This window comes from Aplidium turbinatum, chromosome 2 (genome assembly GCF_918807975.1).
Source record: "Aplidium turbinatum chromosome 2, kaAplTurb1.1, whole genome shotgun sequence".
In the NCBI taxonomy this organism is placed as follows: domain Eukaryota; kingdom Metazoa; phylum Chordata; class Ascidiacea; order Aplousobranchia; family Polyclinidae; genus Aplidium; species Aplidium turbinatum.
Window position 1 is genome coordinate 30,848,318 of NC_137473.1, and position 20,217 is coordinate 30,868,534.

General features: G+C 36.4%; 1 protein-coding gene across 1 annotated transcript; it reads left to right on the top strand.

Moving 5' to 3' along the window:
* The first annotated feature begins 5,899 nt into the window (after positions 1-5,899).
* On the top strand, positions 5,900-19,922 carry LOC145765661 (uncharacterized). Its single transcript, XM_082577483.1, has 4 exons — positions 5,900-5,978; positions 6,441-6,575; positions 18,759-18,881; positions 19,342-19,922. Exons 1-4 carry the CDS (start codon positions 5,927-5,929, stop codon positions 19,431-19,433), a joined length of 402 nt encoding a protein of 133 aa, XP_082433609.1. The 5' UTR covers positions 5,900-5,926; the 3' UTR covers positions 19,434-19,922.
* Positions 19,923-20,217: the final 295 nt, after the last annotated feature.

The following is a 20,217-nucleotide window of genomic DNA, read 5'->3' on the forward strand; positions in this document are numbered from 1 at the left end:
GCACTTATGACGATTGATGACATTGACTAAATTATGTTATCAGCTTTATGTTGGCACACAGCATCAAAAATCAGTAATCTATATGTTGATTTTATGTTTTTCTATTAAGTTTATCAAAAATCAATAGAATTTTGCGACCGTTACAAAGAATTTCTTCTTTTTTTTCATTTCTAATCAATATTAATTCGTTATAATCTTTGTCATTGCAAAACTATGCAAAACTATGCACAACATAGCCTTATTAAAAAACTAATTCATTTATATGATATTTTTTTAGTTGGGAAACCAAACCTTTGTGCAATGTCCTTTGAAAGTTCAAAGGACATTGCACCAGTTAGTTGGGAAGTACAGTTTGAAAATCATGATTATACACAAATAAAGCACAACCAACCAATTTTTAAATTTCGTAATTTATCAATCATTCTGAAAACTCGGAAACTTTCATGGACCCCCTGAAATCGCTTCGCGGACCCCTAGGGGTCCGCGGACCCCGGTTGAGAACCACTGCTATAGGCCTACGCAGCAAAGTAAAGGTCCCATACTCATGAGTAGGGTGGTGGCCAGTTCCTTTCTCTCGGCCCAGTCGGCCGCCTTTCCATAAGCCACTACGCCCACCCAGTTTATTACACCCTGGATAGAGGGGAGCGGTGTTTTTCAACAACTAGCTGAAGCCGGGAGTCGAACCAGGCTTGCATAATTGGAAAGCCAACGCCTTATCCGTTGCGCCATCCCACCGCTCTACGCAGCAAACTTTTGCTACGCAGCAAAAGTTACCAGAAAAAAACAAGAAAACAGATTGACTAGACGTTTAACTTATTTTTTCTCATTTCTAGTGCTTCTAAAGACAACAAATGATTTTATACTTTTAAGAGTCAGCAAAAAGTGAAAAAAGACCTAATTTTTAGACAGTTTCAGTCAGACAGCCATGATCGCAAAAGTCTGCAAAATGTTACAAATCAGCAGGTAGCCCTATCCATTCCACGATTTCTTTTGGTAGGTTAGGTGTTATAGGCTACACATTGCACTTTTAGACATTCGTTTCGATTTGTTTCGAGTAACAAACGAACCAAACTGAGTTGGTAATCATTTAATCAACAACGTCTGCAAGCGTTGTATCAACATAAACATAAAGCGTATGAAGGCAAAAGAATAGTTTTTTGTGAAAGTGTGAGCATGGCCTTTAAAATGTCGTTTAATATCTTACAGTGAACCAAGCAATGAACGTTCAACAACAGCTCCATAAAATGCGCCAGCTTTTTGTAGAATTTAGAAATCAGCATCTTCCGTGGGTATACAAAATGTTTAGAAAACAAACAGCCTACAAGCCGTCGCCGAAACGCCATCAAGCAATATATTCCCATTGAAAATATAAGCATGAAAACCCAAACTGTCAAAAAAGAGGACATTTGAGCATTTTTTAGTGTCCTCGGAGGACAATTCATTTTTCTTGAAAAAAGAGGACAAATCCTTTTAAAAGAGGACGTATGGTAGCCCTAATGATAAATCAATTTGATTTTGTATATTTCCATCGGGTGATGTCCAGGTATACAGTATAGCCGACGAGGATGCTGTGCAAATGTTCTGTTTGTTACTACAAGCTTGTTGTTTTCACAAAACTCTATTAGTTGTTCTCCTTGTGCATTCTTTTGACCAAGGTCCATGGATTACATGTGTACTAGATGCACAATTAACTTTTCCTATTTTTGAATTAGTGTCTCCCATAACTACTAAAATATCTTCTTTTGGAATTTTGTCCATTGTATCTTGTAATGAATCACAAAACTCTTCGATAAAAATTTTCTGCTGATGTAGTAATTTGTCAACTAGCCTACCAGTAGGTCTATCGCCCAAATAATGCGAAAGCACCATAACAATACAAATAGGCTAAACTTAATACGGTACAAAAAAACTATTTCACATCAATAAAATAATAATAGGCTTACATGTAGGCCTACTTCAAAATACAAACTGGCAAAATGATCTTAACAAGTTAAAAGTTATTTCTAAAATTTTACAAACTAAACTTGTAGACTACATTATCAGCTGAGCATTTTGATATTGTAAGTTAAGTCATGTGTTAACGCTGAGACAGTGAGGGTTCTTTCTCATGCAATATAGAACTTCTGAAACGAGGCACATTATTTGTAATTATTTTTATTGAAAAGATTGCTTGAACATGAAACTATTTCAAAATTTGCTGCAGTCTACCTCGGGCGGCATTTTCAACGAAAGCCAGGGGCGGCAGCATAGCCTATGCTCCTACGCCACTGGAGCCCAGCCTCACGGGTGAAGTAGCCTACGTGTCTATCGCTGTCAATTCTTGCTACACGCGACTGCCGAGAAACTCATAAAAATATAATTTTGATTACTTGAGCAAAAAATCAAAACTAAGTTCAATAGTAATGAAATTTTTGAAACATGCTGAAAGTTCTTTCCCAAGTTTTTATCAAATTTTACCAAATTTTCGACTGATGGAATAGTTTAGAAGTGCGGTTGCGCTTTATATGACATTTGCATAACACTGGTCTACAAGATATTTTTACAGGACAAACTAACAATTATTATTTTCAAGTAAATGTGGTCCGCTGAGCTCGAATCTGAAATCAGAATTTGGCTATCAGGTCAAGATTTTATGATAATCCACTTTTTGTTGTTTTTCCAGCAAATAACAAATATTTTATGGAGTTCGTTATCTCCAACATCGTAATTATGACATAACAATTGTTTTAGCAATCTGATGTAAAAGTTCTAATTCTTCGAAATAACGCATTGGCTGTTTCGATATTGTGACATCACTAGCCTATATGTCATAATTGACTGCTAGTTATGTGGCCTACGTCTCTTTCAAGGGGCTGTATCATCTGGGGACTACGTGATTGTTTTTGAGATTGTTACCATTTTGTGCTGAAGTTATAGGCCTACGTAGCCAGTGCTATGCTGTGTCAAACTTAGTATTGTTTTTAGAAGCATAAGTTGTACAAGGTAGCTTTCAAGTTACTGTATGTTTGTTATAAGCATAGCTCGCTTACTGAAAAGCATCTTGCGATACTGACAATGGATATTTAGAGGTATCCTTTTACATTACCGTACTTAGGCTATAACAACAACACTTTTGTTTAGAAAAGTAACTTTACAAACATTATAAAAAAGTGACACGCCAAAGTAACTAACATTTTATGAAACTACACCCTGAAATCTTTAAACCAGGCTACAACCCTAAGAAAAGCCTCTATTTTGGTTCGATAAAAGTATGCTGGGGAGATAGTCAATGCATTTCCGCGCAAGTAACAAGTCCTTACTCTTCCGGAACGTGACATGACTGGACCAAACCAAATTTCACCACAGTTTAGTCATACTCAGAGTAAGTGTTTGAAGCTTGCTATAAACGTTTGATGCGAAACTTGTTTATGATCGAAGTTACTCAGCTATTAGGCTCGCAGCCAGCAGTTTTCTTGAGTTAGTGGAAAGATTAAAATAAAGCGCGATTGAAATAATAATTATAATAGAGCTGTAGGCCTGTATGTACAATTGTACATATAGGTGGAACTTCTTTTAGTTTAACAGGCCATTGCCCTAAGAAAAGTCGTAGGCCTTTCTTTCTAGAGCTGCCACCTGCTCATGATTACGAGAAAAATCTAGTCGATAAGGCGTCATTCCGCAAACGATGCATTTAAACTCCTTACTTTTCCTAAAAGCATGTCAAAGGTTATGAAATTGTAAAATGAACAATATAGTCTACGATCAAAAATATTAAAAAAGGCAGTAGGTTTAAGGCAGTAGGTTTAAAGCAGTGGTTTCCAAAGAAGGGAAAATTATTTACGGGTTTATATGCAATTCTTCTAGCGGCAACGCGACATCACAGCGACGCTAAAGATATTCGTTGTTTGTTTTTATGAGGGATCACTATAACAAAAATCACCAGAAATGCGTGCAACACTAACAATAACTGCTTTCGTTGCTGCTACTTGGCTGATGTTTTGGGTGACTCAACAAAGCTCTTTAAGAAAAACTAGCCTATAGCCTACAATAATCTTAGACAAGTGGTTCTCAAATTTTTTTCTATCGTGGCCTATTTTCGTTGCACAAAAATTCTTATGGCTCATTAATTATTTAAGTAAGAAAAAAAATGCAAAATAGGCCTAGATTTACAAACAAAAAAACAGCAGAAAATGTTCCAAAACAGATTATACCGTGCATCAATGAGATGCGTGCTCCTAAACATTATTAGCCAACTTGATACAGTAGTTACAGTGGTTCTCTTTGCAAGACACAACTATTGTCAATTTTTCCCCACAATAATTCACAAAAAAAAATACTAAAAACAGATTTGCACAAATTTCAGCAGGCTACCGCTTTCAGTTAGGGCCTAACTGATAGGCTATGACTTGATGCTAATCACAAAGTGGTATTACATCAGAAAGTGTTGTGAAAACTCGATGTTGATCTAATTCTAAAACTATGTGTTCAGTCATAAATAAATTAACCATTTCAATAGATCATTTAGATAAATTTACATTTGATTTACATTTCTTCCCAATTCCTTTCAACACGATTATTCCTCCCTTATAGTGAAAAACTTCTCCTTACGGAGCCAAGTGGCTCCCTATAAGAACCACACTGTTGTAGTTGCTTAAAATCAACGTTCGTATTTATGCAACAGACGGCATTGCTTACATCACGCCAACAAAATTATTATTTCAATAATTAGAATGGAAATTACCATTCTGCAACAAATTACAGCAGCACTATTCATTGTTGCTACAATCAAAACAACTAAACAAAGCACACAAGTGTAAAATTAACTATAGTAACAGAAATGAAACTAAATTTTTTCCCTTCTAACAAATTTTTAATGGGTCTGTGGCCCATCTAAAAATCTTTCCATGGCCCACCGGTTGAGAACCCCAGGGCTAAATCAGTTTCTCGGAATTTATCAGAAACTGTGGAGCAGAAAGATCTCGAGATCAGTTGTGGCACAGTTTTTAATATTGGATTAGTTTATTCGATAACCATGAGGAAGGTCAACAGCTTCTAGATGTGTTGAAGTCGAACATCCAGGGGCACTTGAACCAACTTGTTGACCAGCCAGCTCGTTGCGTTTCAAACAGAAAAAAGTGTTTTTTCATCGTCTTTGTAGTCGTTTTCATCGAATAAGAGCCATGTTGCGGATGGTAATCTTCCAGTGAAGAAAGAGTAAATCACCCTCAGGTTAAACGAACGAAAGAAGGTGAAGTTTTAGCACACAGATCTAGATCAACTAATTCAGCAATGCACCATCACTGGCAAAGTTTTAAACATTTTGACATTCTTCTCCACTACTTAGGCTACTTGGTGAGGAAGGATTTTCAACTGGAATGGGTTTGAAAACTCAAAATATTTTGAACGTGCTAAACGATGTAGGCTATGTGTTGCACTCAGTTGTAAAGCTGAGGATTGCAGCTTTGAGATCGCATATGCAGTTTATAGGCGTAGCCAAGGGGACATGCTCCCCTTACATTTATAAGTTTCTTAATTACACAAGGCAACAAAAAAAAATTAATGGCACGGCATGTGAGAGTCGTGTTGGAGTATTTAAAGGCCCCTGATTCCGAAAATGCACTTAGTTTTTTTTTGAATTGGCTCTAGTTTTCGAGATATTCGACAATGAAAGTATTTTCGAAATCCTTGCCCAAAAACACTTGGAAAAATCCAATGATACCATCGCTTTTTTAGATTTTGAAATTGAAAATTAAGGCCCATTACCTTAATGGAGAAGGTTGAGGTTTCAGATTTTATAGTAGTTTGGTTGTGGGTGCCTTAAGGCTACAATTGTACATAAGTTGCTCATTTGGCCTGTCCACCGGCTTTTAGAGATAGTTAGTTAATATTCTAATATGGAGTTATCTTTTTATAAATTTGCAGTGTATCAAAGTTGCAATAAGGAAATATGGGCATGCGTTGGATTTTCGTTCTTCTTCTTGTAGTTTTTTTTTCTCCATGTAAGTGACTAACTTAGTTTACTTGGAAAGTGAATTACCCTTGTTAGGTTTATTACTGCATCGTCTTTTTTAAGAAGGCTACCGTACCGTAGCCCAGCGTTTTCAGGTGGGATGAGAATGCGACAAGCATAAAAATTTTACATCAGGTTGTTTATTTTCGCTACCCTACAAAATGGGATTGTCTACATGCTTATCAATCACCAGTTGCCGAATCATCCTACCAGTGCCGTTGAAAGGATAATTTGGGCCCTACATCTGAAAAATATGCTGAGGTTTCATCAAATTCCTGGATCCCTTGGAAAGGTTACGGGCCCTTAATATCATCCTGGCAGGATTTAAAAGTACCCCCTGGTCCTAGACACCCCTGTTAACGGTACTTGCGTCCTACTATAACGCAGCTATCATTTTTCCAGCTTCCAAAATACTATTTGTTGTTATATCGGTACCGTACATATTTTTTAGGTAAAGGACTGTATTGTTACGAATGTGGCAATACCACGACTTCCACGAGCTGCGGCAGTAAGCCAGTCAATCAATCACAACTGATTAACTGCGAAGAAGAAAAAGAATATTGCATTTTCATGAGATTAGTCATAAGTAAGTTGATGTGTTGAAAAGTTACAGTAGGCTACAGATTTTCTGCTTAGCACGCCACAACAGCAAGTAAGCCACATCGCCTACCCTACATCAATACCTCTACGTTACTTGCAATCCTATTGTTTCTTACTTTCTAACAGATGCATTTTAAGTTTCAACGAAGATGCCATCAGGTTCTTCACCTTTCTTTTTTGATTAGTTGCAAATTGTGAACAAATGCTAACCGGTAACCTCTTCTTGCTCCTTTTAGCTAATTATGTTTCTTGTCATGTCATCTTGCACAATTTATGTCAAAATCAACAATGTTATTTACAGAAAGTAATACATTTTACAATTTGTTTTAGATTTTTGATAACTAACAATAACATAGCCAAGGCCTAATCATCAATAGCGGGTTATTTGTAATAGAGCAAAGTTTCCACAGTGTCGCGCTAAACAGTCTCTGATCTTTCTTGGTGAGAATTATCTGAAATATTCTTGATACTTTCTTGTCGAAATCACAAAGCTGAATATCAAAGAAAATGAAGGGGTTCAAAACTTCAACTTTCATTTTACTACGCCGAAGAGCTCGGAAGATCGAAACACTGGCCACTGTCCGTAGTTACCGTCAATAATGTCTTTTCAAACATTAAACAAATAAAAAAAAGATAGAAAAGTCATGCGACTTTCATTTTGTGTGGAGCTACGTACACTTGAAAGGTTACTGTAATTTTTTTATTCACTAATTATTATCAGACTTAGCTCAAAAGTTACTCGGCAATGACTATGATAACATTTGCGATAGCCTACTCTCGGCTCCAAACTAAACTTTCTATGAGAATCTAATTTGATACAATTTGGGTAGAAAGGTAACTTTTTTAAACCATAAATAGACACAACTCAGCAACAACACTACATTTAAGTTTTAACATTATAAAAACAATAAGCTAACGTTTTCGGCTAGTCATACTAGTCATATTTTTCTTATTGGTTTGAAAAGGGTTTATAATCTGACTTGAGTTCCAGGCTGAAATGAAACCTTCGGTAAAAGTTATCCACATTCCAACTCTGTTTGACTTATTGAAACATGAATGTTGATTGACAGGCTCCTTAGCCAAGCTTTTAATTTGTATTATTACCTCACAAATCAAATCTCCACGTTACAAACCAAAAAAAAAAGTTTGTTCGTACGGAAATCAAGAAAATGAAATATCTTCTGACAGGTGTCAAACCCACAACAATGCTTGATATGAACGACTCGGTTACATGTCTTGTAATAAAAACGAATTTATTTTCACACGAGTCAGTTCAATCATAAACAGCCAAAATCGATTTCGATCAGCTAGCAACTAGATCAGTGGTTCCCAACCGGGGGGGGGGGGGGGGATTCCCCACTAGGGGGGGATATTTTGCAATATTCCGGGGGATTTTGGTTTTAGGATTGTCAACCTTTTTAAGCCTAGTAAGTTGGCCTAGACTAGAGCGTTAAAGAGGAAATTATTATTAGATTAACTCCCGATTATTTAAGAAACTGTGTACTGACATGGATGCAGACCATCACGTAGGCCTACTTTTGTTTCATGCAAGTACTCGATGGCTTTCAAGAGGAAACGTAACCAAGCGAGTGCTTGGGCTTAAATTATTTTTTGACCTTTAAATAAAGTTGGAATTAATTTCATTGCTGAATGATGACAGATGGATTAGATTCCTTGCTTGTTAGGTTGATATGTTTGGTGGTTTGGTACATTGAATAAACTAAACGTATTCAATCAATAGGCTATACGGTATTCAATCGTCATCTCCGTTAAAGCAGATTGCGCATCAATATGGGTTATCTGTATCCATGAGCCCTTGACATATTGATACCATGTGAATTTACAAGCTGTAGGCCTACTGCTTCCATGCTGGCTCAAGGCAAGTTGGAAGAGAGTGATTGATTTATGTTACTGTCATTAGGAGATTGTCTTAAAGGTGCTAGAAGGCTCTGCTGTCCTGGTCGTAGGGTGACTACGTTTTGTCTGGCCTCTACCTTTCGACCAGCCTGGCTTGAGTGGTCCTTCCAGGAGCAGATGCCAGTACCGTTCAGCATTTAAAGATGCATTGGAAGCTTTCACCAGCTAGCTTGATAATTGAAAGAGAAAAGTTAGAATGAACAATTGAACATGTTACCATGTTTAAAGAATTATCATCGGTGCGGGTTGTTGACAGCAAAGAACAAGTTCTTCCAGAGTTGGAAAAAGATTTGATTTTGTAACATCTCACAGGAGTCACAGCATTACAATTGGAATTCATTCGATATTTTCCTGAAATTTATGACGATGAGCTTGATTTAATACGAAATTCATTCACATTGTTGATGGAAAAACTTCCCGATAAATTGCAGGATGAATTTTTAAAACTCAAAACGGATTCTCGCGCAAGAGATTTATTCAGAGAAAAGTCAATCACTGGATTTTGGCCATTAATGTGTAATTTGTAGCCTATCCCAAAATGGCAGAGAAAGCTATTCGAAGTATCTTTCCGTTTGCTTCCACTTATCTATGCGAATCAGGTTTTTCAACTCTTGCAAATGAAAACAAAACAGAGAAACAGACAGTGTCGGGCGCGATAACTCATTTTTCAGTTAAGCGATAACGATATAATCGATAAACGAAAAATGCCTAAAGCGATAACGATAAACGATAAATCAAAAAAAAGTTAAGCGATAACGATAAACGATAAAATTATCGCCAATAATGTCCGATAACGATAATTTTTTTCTTGATTAGCGCTGCCCCATCCCATGCAGCACGAACTGTTTTCATAAGCATGACAAAAAATCGAACATAATATAAGCTACTGTAAAGGGACAAAACTGTCTGTAAGCTTTGCATGAATAGAATCGCAACAGCGGCAGTGGGTATCGAATCTTCAACCTCTTGATCCAGAATCAAACCACTGAGGTAACCGCCGTGCTTATAATTATACCTTCAGACACCAGTTGGATGCTTTTATCAATTGAGTTACACTGCCGCTTACGTGCAGTAGGCAAAATAATTGAATCAAATGAAAATACCATGAAAAATTCCAAACTTTGTATTTTGCTTTCTGCTTCAAGGGCTGTTTACAGCAAAGTGAGCAATAATTGAAAAAATTCCAAAAAACGCAAAATCAAACGAAACTTATGTCGGAACAACAATATCGGATTTTTCAATGTTAAAATTAGCCATTTAATGCCAAAAACTTTCTGATAAACTCCCTGAGCTTCCGATCCTCGGATTCCACTGAGTGAGTTTGCAGCGGTTTCCCAGTTCTCTGGCTGAATTTTAAATGATTTTTCATTCAAATTCACTAAGTTATTATTTGTTACGTTTTTTTTGTCTCTGTGGCCTCTTTTTATAAACCGATTTCTTATTATGTTGATTAGTTATTTGTTAACTTCGATTTGCAAAATTACCATTCCGCATTCATAATATTGTTGCCCCACGAAAACTTATGGCGTTTATTATGTGACCGGCTTTTTTATGACTTGTTCATTAGGTTAACATTTTGGTGCTCTCTCACTTTGGGCAGGTGCCCCCCCTCCCAGTGGCGGCTCGTGTAATGGTGCTGTAAAGGCACACCATTCTATTTGTAATCAAGGTTTATGGATCGATAGGATTTCGATAAACTTGTACCTAAATACATTTACCATCAATAACCTTATAATTATCTGCATCTGATCAACTGTTTAAATAAAATGACACAAGAACAACTGAAGAACATTGTCAAAACAACACTAAAGGATGAAAATGTGCTGACAATAAAAAATTTAGCTGACAATTGTACTTTCATAGACTCAATTGTAAATAAATTATATCAGCTCCTTTCTCAGGATGACAAGTTTAAACAATCAATATATGAAGCTGTAAAAATAGATTTTCAGAAAGACGTGGAAAAACAAAGTCAACAATTTTATAACACTGCAAAAGACGTCAAAAAGGACATCAACAAACTGAAAGAAGAGCAAAAAAAGATTGAGCAATATTCTAGAAGAAGCTGTCTCCTCTTCCATGGTATTCAAGTCAGCGAAAACGAAGACACGGATAAAAAAATTGAAGACTTTTGCAGCACTAATCTTGGTTTTGATCTTCGTAATCATGAGATTGACAAAAGCCACCGTCTAAAAGGCACACCAAAAAAAGTTGGAAAACCTCGCCCAATTATTGTGAAGTTTACATCTCATAATGTGAAACATGAAATCTTCAGAAGAAAGAAAGCTCTTAAAGGAAAACAACTACTAATCACGGAATCATTGACCCAGGAACGAATGAAAATAATCAATCAACTACAGAATGAAAAAATGAAAGGAAATATATATGCATATTGGACAATGGACGGTAATATTTTCTATTCAAAAAGTGAAGACAGAAGCAAAAGGTATTCTTTGTTGCCTTTTCAAACCCTTGCTCTCAATTAACTTTAATACTGTTACTGTATGCTACATTTAATCTTCGTATAATTATGTACTGTTTTAAAAGTTAAATGATGGTACAAGTTTTGATGAAATTGCCTTGACCAGTCCTGTTGAAGGTGCCATGCCCTTAAAGTACCCATGTAGTAAATGTTTTAAACCCTGTAAATCTAACCAGAACTCTTTGTGCTGTGATGTTTGTAATGAATGGATACACTTAAAATGTACCTATATGAAATATGAAGACTTTGTGTCCCTTGGGGCTTCCACTGATCCATATTTTTGCTGTCAATGCTATCCAAATATGTTTCCTTTTACTTCAGTACCTACCTGTGAACTAACTAGCTTATTTTCTGATCAATCTCATCCCGATGTAAATGATTCATCCAAAAGATTACCCCAAAAATTTGACTGTAATTACTGCAAACCAGATTGTCTAATAAAAACAGTTGATTTAAATTTGGAAAAAGCTTTTACACTACTGCACATAAACATTCGAAGCCTTTCAAAAAACTTTGCTAGTCTGGAAGAATTATTGCTTCAGCTGCAAGTAATGCCTGATGTGATTGCAATATCAGAAACAAAACTTCAGCAATTTATATTCTTTCAATTTTCGCTACCTGGATATAACTTTGTGCATAATGATTCCCCAACCTCAGCTGGAGGGGTAGGTTTGTTTATTAATAAAAATTTTGTCTTTAATATAAACAACGATATTAGGTTTGATGTTACTGGTTGTGAAAACCTATGGGTTGAGCTACAACTGGCAAATCAAAAGAAGTTGGTCTGTGGTGTAATATACAGACATCCAACTTATGACTTTAGTGAATATCAAAGTCACCTGTTAGCATCAATAGATAATTTGAATCAAAACAACAGCACTTATTACATATGTGGTGACATGAATATAGATTTACTAAAGATAGAACACAACTTAAAAGTTAAAAATTACTGGCAGTGCTTAGAAAGTGCTGGTTGTAGCTCCCTAATTAACAAACCAACAAGAATTTCATCTCACAGCTCCACTCTCATTGATCACATCTACACAAACGATGTAGTTCATAATAAGAAAGCTCATATACTGCTAAGTGACATATCCGATCATCTTCCAATTATTACAATAATAAACTTGACTAAACCAAAATGTAATGCACACACTAGTCTCATTCGTGATATAAAAAAATTTAATCCTGACCAGTTTCTGTGTGACCTTGATGAAAATCTGAAAAAAATGACTGATATTAATTGCACTTCTGTAAATACCTCTATGAGCAAATTCATTAGTATATTTGAAACAGTCTTACAAAAGCATGCACCACTAAGGAAACGTACCCGTAAAGAAAAAAAATTAACAGGAAAACCTTGGATTACTAAAGCAATCTTGGTGTCTATTAAGCACAAAAACAAACTATTTAAGTCAAGGTTAAAAGTAAACACTATCGAAGCATTAAATGAATACAGAGTGTACAGAAACAAACTAACACATATTAAAGAACAAGCTAAAAAAATGCATTATAGCAAATTAATTCATAGCACTCATCATAACACATCTAAGCTATGGCAAACAATAAATGACATAACAAAATTTAAAAAAAGTTGTAAACTACATACACCTACAAGTATCAAGAAGGAAGATGATGAAATCATCTCTGATTCTACTGCTATTGCAAACTCGTTTAATGAATACTTTGCTAACATAGGCAATAAAATGGCATCAAAAATTTCTGCTCCATCTCAAGATTGTTATCATGACCCTGTCTCAGTTATTCCTAACCACCCTAAAACATTTTTTCTTAAACCTATTACCACAGAAGAAGTATCAAAACATTTAAAAAACTTGAATGCAAATAAAAGCACTGGGATGCATGGAATACCAATTAAGTTTTTAAAAATGTCCTCTCCAATCATTTCTCCAATCTTAACTACCTTATTTAATGAATGTAGGCTATTGTACAAACCACGTATCCAGACCAGCTTAAAGTAGCTCAAATTGTACCAGTTCACAAGTCTGGTTCATTTGAAACCTGTAAAAATTATAGACCTATATCACTTCTCTCCCCAATTTCTAAAATATTTGAAAAATGCCTCTATGAACGGATTTACAGTTATTTTGACAAATCAGATCTTCTGACTTCATGTCAACATGGTTTCAGGAGTGGTCATTCTACCTCACTCGCTGTCTCTCACATATACGATGAATTTATTTCAAATATAGATAAAAAAAACATAACTTGTTCAATATTTCTTGACCTTGCAAAAGCATTTGATACAGTAAATCATGATATCCTAATCAAGAAATTACAAAGATATGGAATACGTGGACTACCTTTGAAACTATTAGAAAGTTATCTCACACACAGAAAGCAATACACAATAATTAATGGTATGGCATCAGGTCTGCGCAGTGTAACATGTGGTGTTCCACAGGGTTCCACTCTTGGACCGTTGTTATTCATTATTTACATAAACGATCTTCCTTCCATTTCTTCTTTCCAGGTGAGCCTTTTTGCTGATGACACCAATTTAACTATGTCCAATAAAAATCTTTCTTCTCTAGAACAAAACGTCAATACAGAATTAATCAAAATTGACAACTGGATGAAAATGAACAAGCTCTCCATTAACTACAACAAAACTGAGTACATGATACTAACTAAACAAAAGCTCGATGTAAGGATGCACGTTACGATAAACGGAATTACATTGCAAAAAAAAAGTGTATTAAATATCTTGGTGTATTAATTGATGACTCTCTCAACTGGAAATGTCACATTCAAAATGTTTGTAAAAAACTTGCTAGAGGCTCCTGGGCCATTCTTCAACTTAGAAATTATGTGGATACTAACACACTGAAGACTGTGTATTACAGTCTTATATATTCTCATCTTCAATACTGCATATCCAGCTGGGGTGGAGCTTGTGACAATGCGCTGGATCATTTATTTAAGCTGCATAAAAGAGTTGTTAGAGCCATGACATTCAGCAACTATACAGCTCACGCATTACAACTCTTTCAAAAACTACAGCTGTTAAATATACAAGAAATTTATAAACTAGAGATAGCAAAATACATGCACAGAGTCCATTTAAATCTATTACCAGAAACGGAATGTAATATCTTCCACAGACTATCTGAATGCCACTCACACAATACGCGCCAATCATCCAGCAGTAACTATTTTGTTTCAAAGGTGCGTACTGAATTAGGTAAAAGGCAGATGTTAATAAGGGGTCCTAAAGTGTGGCATGAGGTCCCAGGTGATCTCAAAGGTCTTTCTCCAACTTCTTTTAAAAGAAACTTTAAACACTACCTTCTTGATTTAAACGCCACTGTTGAATAATAACTGTTTTGTCTATTTAATTACATTATTCTATTTGCTCATCTCTTTGGTATACGTTGCTTTTTATCTTTTTTACTGATTAAAATTGTCGATTGATATCTCTTAAACTCCGCTCACAATTAATTCATTCAGTAGCACGGTAAACCTGCTTAGTTTGTTTGCTTTTTTTTTTCTCTTTTGCATAATGAAAACATGTGTAGGCTATCTGTATCACCAAATGCTTTATTTTCTTTTTTTGTATGTGTGTTTGTGTATTTACTGTATATATGTTATTTAGGCCTACATCACCAAGCTTGAGGTGGCTGCTGACTAGATGACCGTTTGGTCTTTTCGCAGTCTCCTCGTCATATGACACACAACCGATTATTATTGTATACTTTGTATTCTTTTCATGTTTGTGTTTGTGACAAATAAATAAATGAACTGAACTGAACTGAACTGTGGCGCTGCAGCTCGACCAATTTTTTGAGCTCATTCTGCCCGTAAAACACGTCGTGACTTTTCATTATTTTTATCAAATTTGTTTAGGTTTGCAGACCTTTCCGTTTGTTGACTGGAAACGCGAGAAGGAAAGAAAAAAAAGTTTCTCTCAGAGAGGGAAACTACCTCGTTGTCACATGACTTCCACTCAAGCTTGACCGCTATGATTTCGCTCTGAGGCGCTGCGATTTTCCGTGCACCGAAGCGCAAGCGTCATAAAAGCAAACAAAGCAAGTCGAAGTCACGTGACAATGACGTAGTTTATCAGTCTGGCAATGCTAACGTTCGTCGTTTTGGCGCTGTCTTGAACAGCGCGCCTAGGATTGCCATATTGGCGATTTTATCGCCAAATTCAAAAAAATTGCCCATTTTCAAAGGTGTTTGTCTACATATTTGAGGTTTGGTTATTTGGTTCTTTTTTAACTATTTTTTTAGAACCGATTTAGTTTAATTAATTGTGTTTGGCGATTCCCCAACCTATATTAACTTACTTGCAAAACAATACATTGCAAAAGTGTTTAGCAACGCTTTCTGTCACAATAATGGCTGCAGCCAATACACCAATTCAATTTATTTTTCCTTGTCTTAATACAAAAGAAACGATATAGTGGAAATTATATCAGCAACGCAACGAAACCAACACCAGCAACGAAACCAACAAAAGGAAAAACTTCAAACCGCAAAAGGTTTATCTATCTTAACTTTTCATGACAATTTAGAGCTGAAGATGCGCACAGAATGCACCAAATTAAGTGTCATTTTTCAAATTTTTCTGGGGGAGGCCCCCCAGACCCCCCCGCCGTTTTACTCGCCTTCGGCGAAGACGCGACCGGGCTGCGCCCGTCCGCAGCACCACTACTTTCACACCTCATGAGCCGCCACTGGAACCACTGATCTATAGCCTACTGAGAAATGTTAAAGAAAATCAATGTAGCCCATGCTGTAAGCATCTGTTCTTAGTCCAACATCATAATTGTCTAAAACACTGACGTCTAGGTCTAACTCTACAAAAATACTTAATTTACATTAGTCTAACTCTAAACAGCTCAAAAAGCAACTGCAACTCTGCAAGTTAGTGAGGGAGAACACACATTTAGCTGCCTGACTAGCTTCGACTGACAGGGTTGCCAATAGTAATACCACTGGCTTACAGTCCAGCAGTTTCTGTCGTAAGAGAAATTTCAAGACTACAAGATGGCAACTCTGGTACTGCAAAAAACGCAGTCCCTCTCCCAGCCAAAATCGTTGCTTGTGAGAAATTCGCGCATGCGCAATACCGCACAAACTAGCCGAAACTGGGACTGCAGTACCAGAGTTTCCGTACCAGAATTTGTTTAATGCGGTGATTTGTGCTATTGTTTTCTAGATATGACGATAGGTTTGAGAAGATTTTCAAGAAATACACATATGTTAGGTTTTTCAATAAAGGTTAGGTTATACATTAAGTTATATTTGTAACAAGTGAAATTACGCTAGGGGGTGCTGCAGTACCGCAGCACCTTCTGACGAGCCGCCACTGCCCCCTCCCTACTTTCTTCGCTCTGGCGAGAGCACTGAACTATAGGCCTACTGTATTGTTTTTGCATCTTTTCTCCACGGTCATACATAGGGGAAAGTGGTGTAACTTGGACCAGTGTGTAATTTGGACCAGTCCCCTAACTCAAAAAATAAAAATTGTTTTGTCAATATTTTTGAACAGCTTGAAAGAAAAAATAATAATAGCCCGGATGTGAAAAACTCAGCGCATTTGGTTTAGAAACGTGGATGGGAGATTGGAATTTGTGGTTTTGGGTATGCTGATGTTATTTTGGGGAGTTGGTTGCTTTGCGCTCAGATGTTATTGGCATGACGTTTGAGACTGATATGATGTTGGTATTATCTTTAACCTATAAGGAGATGTTGTGATCAATTACAAGACTTATAAACAAGTATGGAGGTCATAGTTGGTAATTTTTAACAGTGCACGACAGTGTGTAATTTGGACCAGTCATCTCACCTATGCAGCATCGCGTCAGTTCAAAATTCCCAAAGATACATTGTTAAGACATGTCAATAATAGGCTACCAATAAATGTGCTACACAAGGGTCAAAAACCATTGGTCGACAACTTGATCTTTCCGAAAATATTGAAGATCAACTGGTCAAACATGTTTTGGAAATGGAGTCAAGATTTTATGGTTTAAGGGCCACAGACTTAAGAAAGCTTGCGTATGACATTGCGTCTGCCAATAGGCCCTAATATCAATACCCGCTTCAACAGTGAAAAGAGTTTGGCTGGAAAAAGTTGGCCGAGGGGATTCTTGAACCGCCATCCACAAATTTCATTGCGAAGACCTCAAGCAACTTCGGTTCCAATTACATACTCCAATGGTCCAAAATACACAACCCAATGGTCCAAAATACAAACCATATGTGTAATTTGGACCATTTTTAAACATTTTTTATTGCTTAATTATTCTGTATTTTTTTATTGTACGTGGTTTATTTTTTCTACATTGGTTTGCAAGTACCTTGGCTGTATCTGGGTGAAAAATAATACACGTTGACCGGAAGTTGGCTGAGTTGTGCTTATTTTTCTTTCAGGGGTGCAAAATACACACCTTTCCTAATTTTCTTTAACTTTAAACAGGAACAACTTTTAACTTGCTACGCCCCTAATCTAAGCCTATGCAATAAAATCCTACTCTCCAGAGTCTTGATCTTGAAAAGTGCGGTAAAATGCACGATGCTGCAATCAGAGTTGCGCTTACATTTTAATGGTAAAATTCACTCAAGATTGCCGATTGCAGCAAAACAACAAGAGAGTTGTTGCATGCATTTCATTGCATTGCAATTTGCAACTCTAAAAATTATTGTGTGGTCAAGGCCGTCGCTGCAGAGGGGCGTGCCCCCTCTCTTGACAACGACCTGTGCACACACACTTCAGGCACTGAAGAAGAACTGGTTTCAATTTTAGTTTCATTAACTAGGTGGCTAGTAAAAATATTACTTTTCATGCTTTTTCCACTTGTGTGTTGATCCGAAATAAAATTTATCAGCGATTATCGGCAATAATCAAATATTGCCTTTGGCGATAACGATAAACGATAACTGAAAAAATAATTGAGCGATAACGATAAGCGATAAAAACTTATCGCCGATAATTATCGCCGGTAAATTATCGCCGATAATGCCCATCACTGGAAACAGATTAGACGTAGAGAATGATATTCGTTGTGCTTTTTCCAATACTCTTCCACCACATTCATGAGTTGTTAAAACAATAAAATCACAAGCATCACACACACTGTTAAATGCATTGACTTGTATTCTGAATTTGAATGCATTCTTTGAATAAACTACTTTGCAGCAACGTTCTCATTAATTAAATTGTTTTAGTATGAAGAGAAATAAGGCTAAAAAGCTTTTTACTAGTGAAAGTTTAGTTTATCCTCCAAGACTTAGATTAAAGTATTAATGTAAACAAGTTTTTAACAAACTAAATTTGTAGGGGGGGGGGGGAATTTAAATTTGAATACCGACTAAAAGGGTCCACCGGATAAAAAAGGTTGGGAACCACTGATCTAGATCATCTTCAGGCTTATTCAAATAGAATAAGTAATATATTCAAATATTTCTATTTGAATAAGCTGAACTTAAGATGATCTAGCTGCTAGCTGATCGAAATCGATTTTAGCTGTTTATGATTGAACTGACTCGTGTGAAAATAAATTCCATTGTAATCGTTAATAAGGGGACCATTTAATATATTTATTAATAACTGCTGATGATATATTAATAGTCCTTGGACTTTTTGACGTCACTGTGACTTCTTTCAAACTGTTAGACCTAACCTAAAATTTGTGTCAACTAAATTTGACAAAAAATAAAAAATATTGAGGACTACCACCTGGTAGGAATTATGAATAACGATTTATTACCTCAAATCTTGCATTGTTGACGCAATCGCAGATAATGATCAAAACACAGTTGTAAGATCATGTTCGTCAGCTGCTGTAACGGACTGCTCGTCAATCACTTCAACTTCGCACGAGATTAAGTCATCAAGTTGCAAAACTTATTCTTGCACAGAAGGCAAGTTTTATTGAAGTTTGGTTAACTAAAGCCTCTTTGTTTAGTTTGTACGGCTTAGGCATTACTTAGGATGGTAAATTGCTCTCGAATGACGATGTAAAAGGCCTCGTTTCAATTTTTGTAGGAATGAAGTTTTCAAAATGACTTATGCATTAATTTGAAAAGTTGAGCTGTCTGCAATGTGAAAAATCAGCCTTGTTCGTACATGATGCAAAGTTAATTAACCTCGATTTGTTATCATAACCAAGTAAAGATAGACACTTAACGACATGCTTGAAAACGATCTTAAAGACAAAACAGGAAAAAATCTTACATTTTAAAAGTTGAAAACCACTTTCTTTGTAGATCTTCAAATTTTTACAACGTTTGGGTTTAAGAAGCTGCATATTTTTATTTAAGCTGCTGCTTTTTGTTTTTGGAAACTTTAGACGTTTGCGAGTAACATTTTTGTCACCCACAGATGGATGTAATGCTTCATCGGCGTTTGCCATCAAGATCGATGTGCTCTGTACTGCCATGCTTTCGCTTTCGTCGCTTCTTTGTCAATTTTAGAAGATTTTACGTTCGGCTGCAACAAGAAACAGCGTTTGTGCATCTTTTACTGGCTTCAAGAAGATTGTGCAGCTGGAGGCGAAAATCCAACCTGCATGGCCGCTTCACAAAACACAGGAAATTTTTATAACCCTCCACACACAATAGTCTCAGTTATACCTAGCCTGCATACACGTTCTAAATCCTGAATTTAATTCATAATTGCACTTCACTTGTAGCCTATATATAGCATACATCAATTGCATTGGATCAGTTATAATATTGAAAACGTGCTTTTAAGCTTTTAATTTTTGTTAGAACTTGCTTTTTAAGTTTGTACCTTGTGTTTCGCATTTTTGCCTTACGCGTTTTCCATGACCTCTTAGTTGTCCGCTGTTAAATATGCTTCCTTGACAGCGTTGCGGCATTTCGTTTCTTGTTTCAACAATAAGTTCAATCGTTTTAGTGCCGCAGCTATGTGGGCGTTCACAATGCTAGTTTATGTTGAAGTCTGAGTACATGTTGAGAATCAAATGAAGCTATCTGTTTGCGTATGACAGTTCGTCCGAGATAGCTAGACGTCAAGGATTCCGTGAAGCAGTACATGGTGTCAGAAGTGGGATTCGAACCCACGCCTCCATTTGGAGACACTGGCGCGGTGAACCTAAAAATCGGGGCAAATAAGTATTATTGCACTTGTCAGCGAGCCGGCAACGAGTCGACAAAAGTGAAGCACTGGAAAGGGAGTGTGGAAAGGGAGCGTCTCCCATAAAATTTCGAACAAAATACCTTAAAATTGCGCATT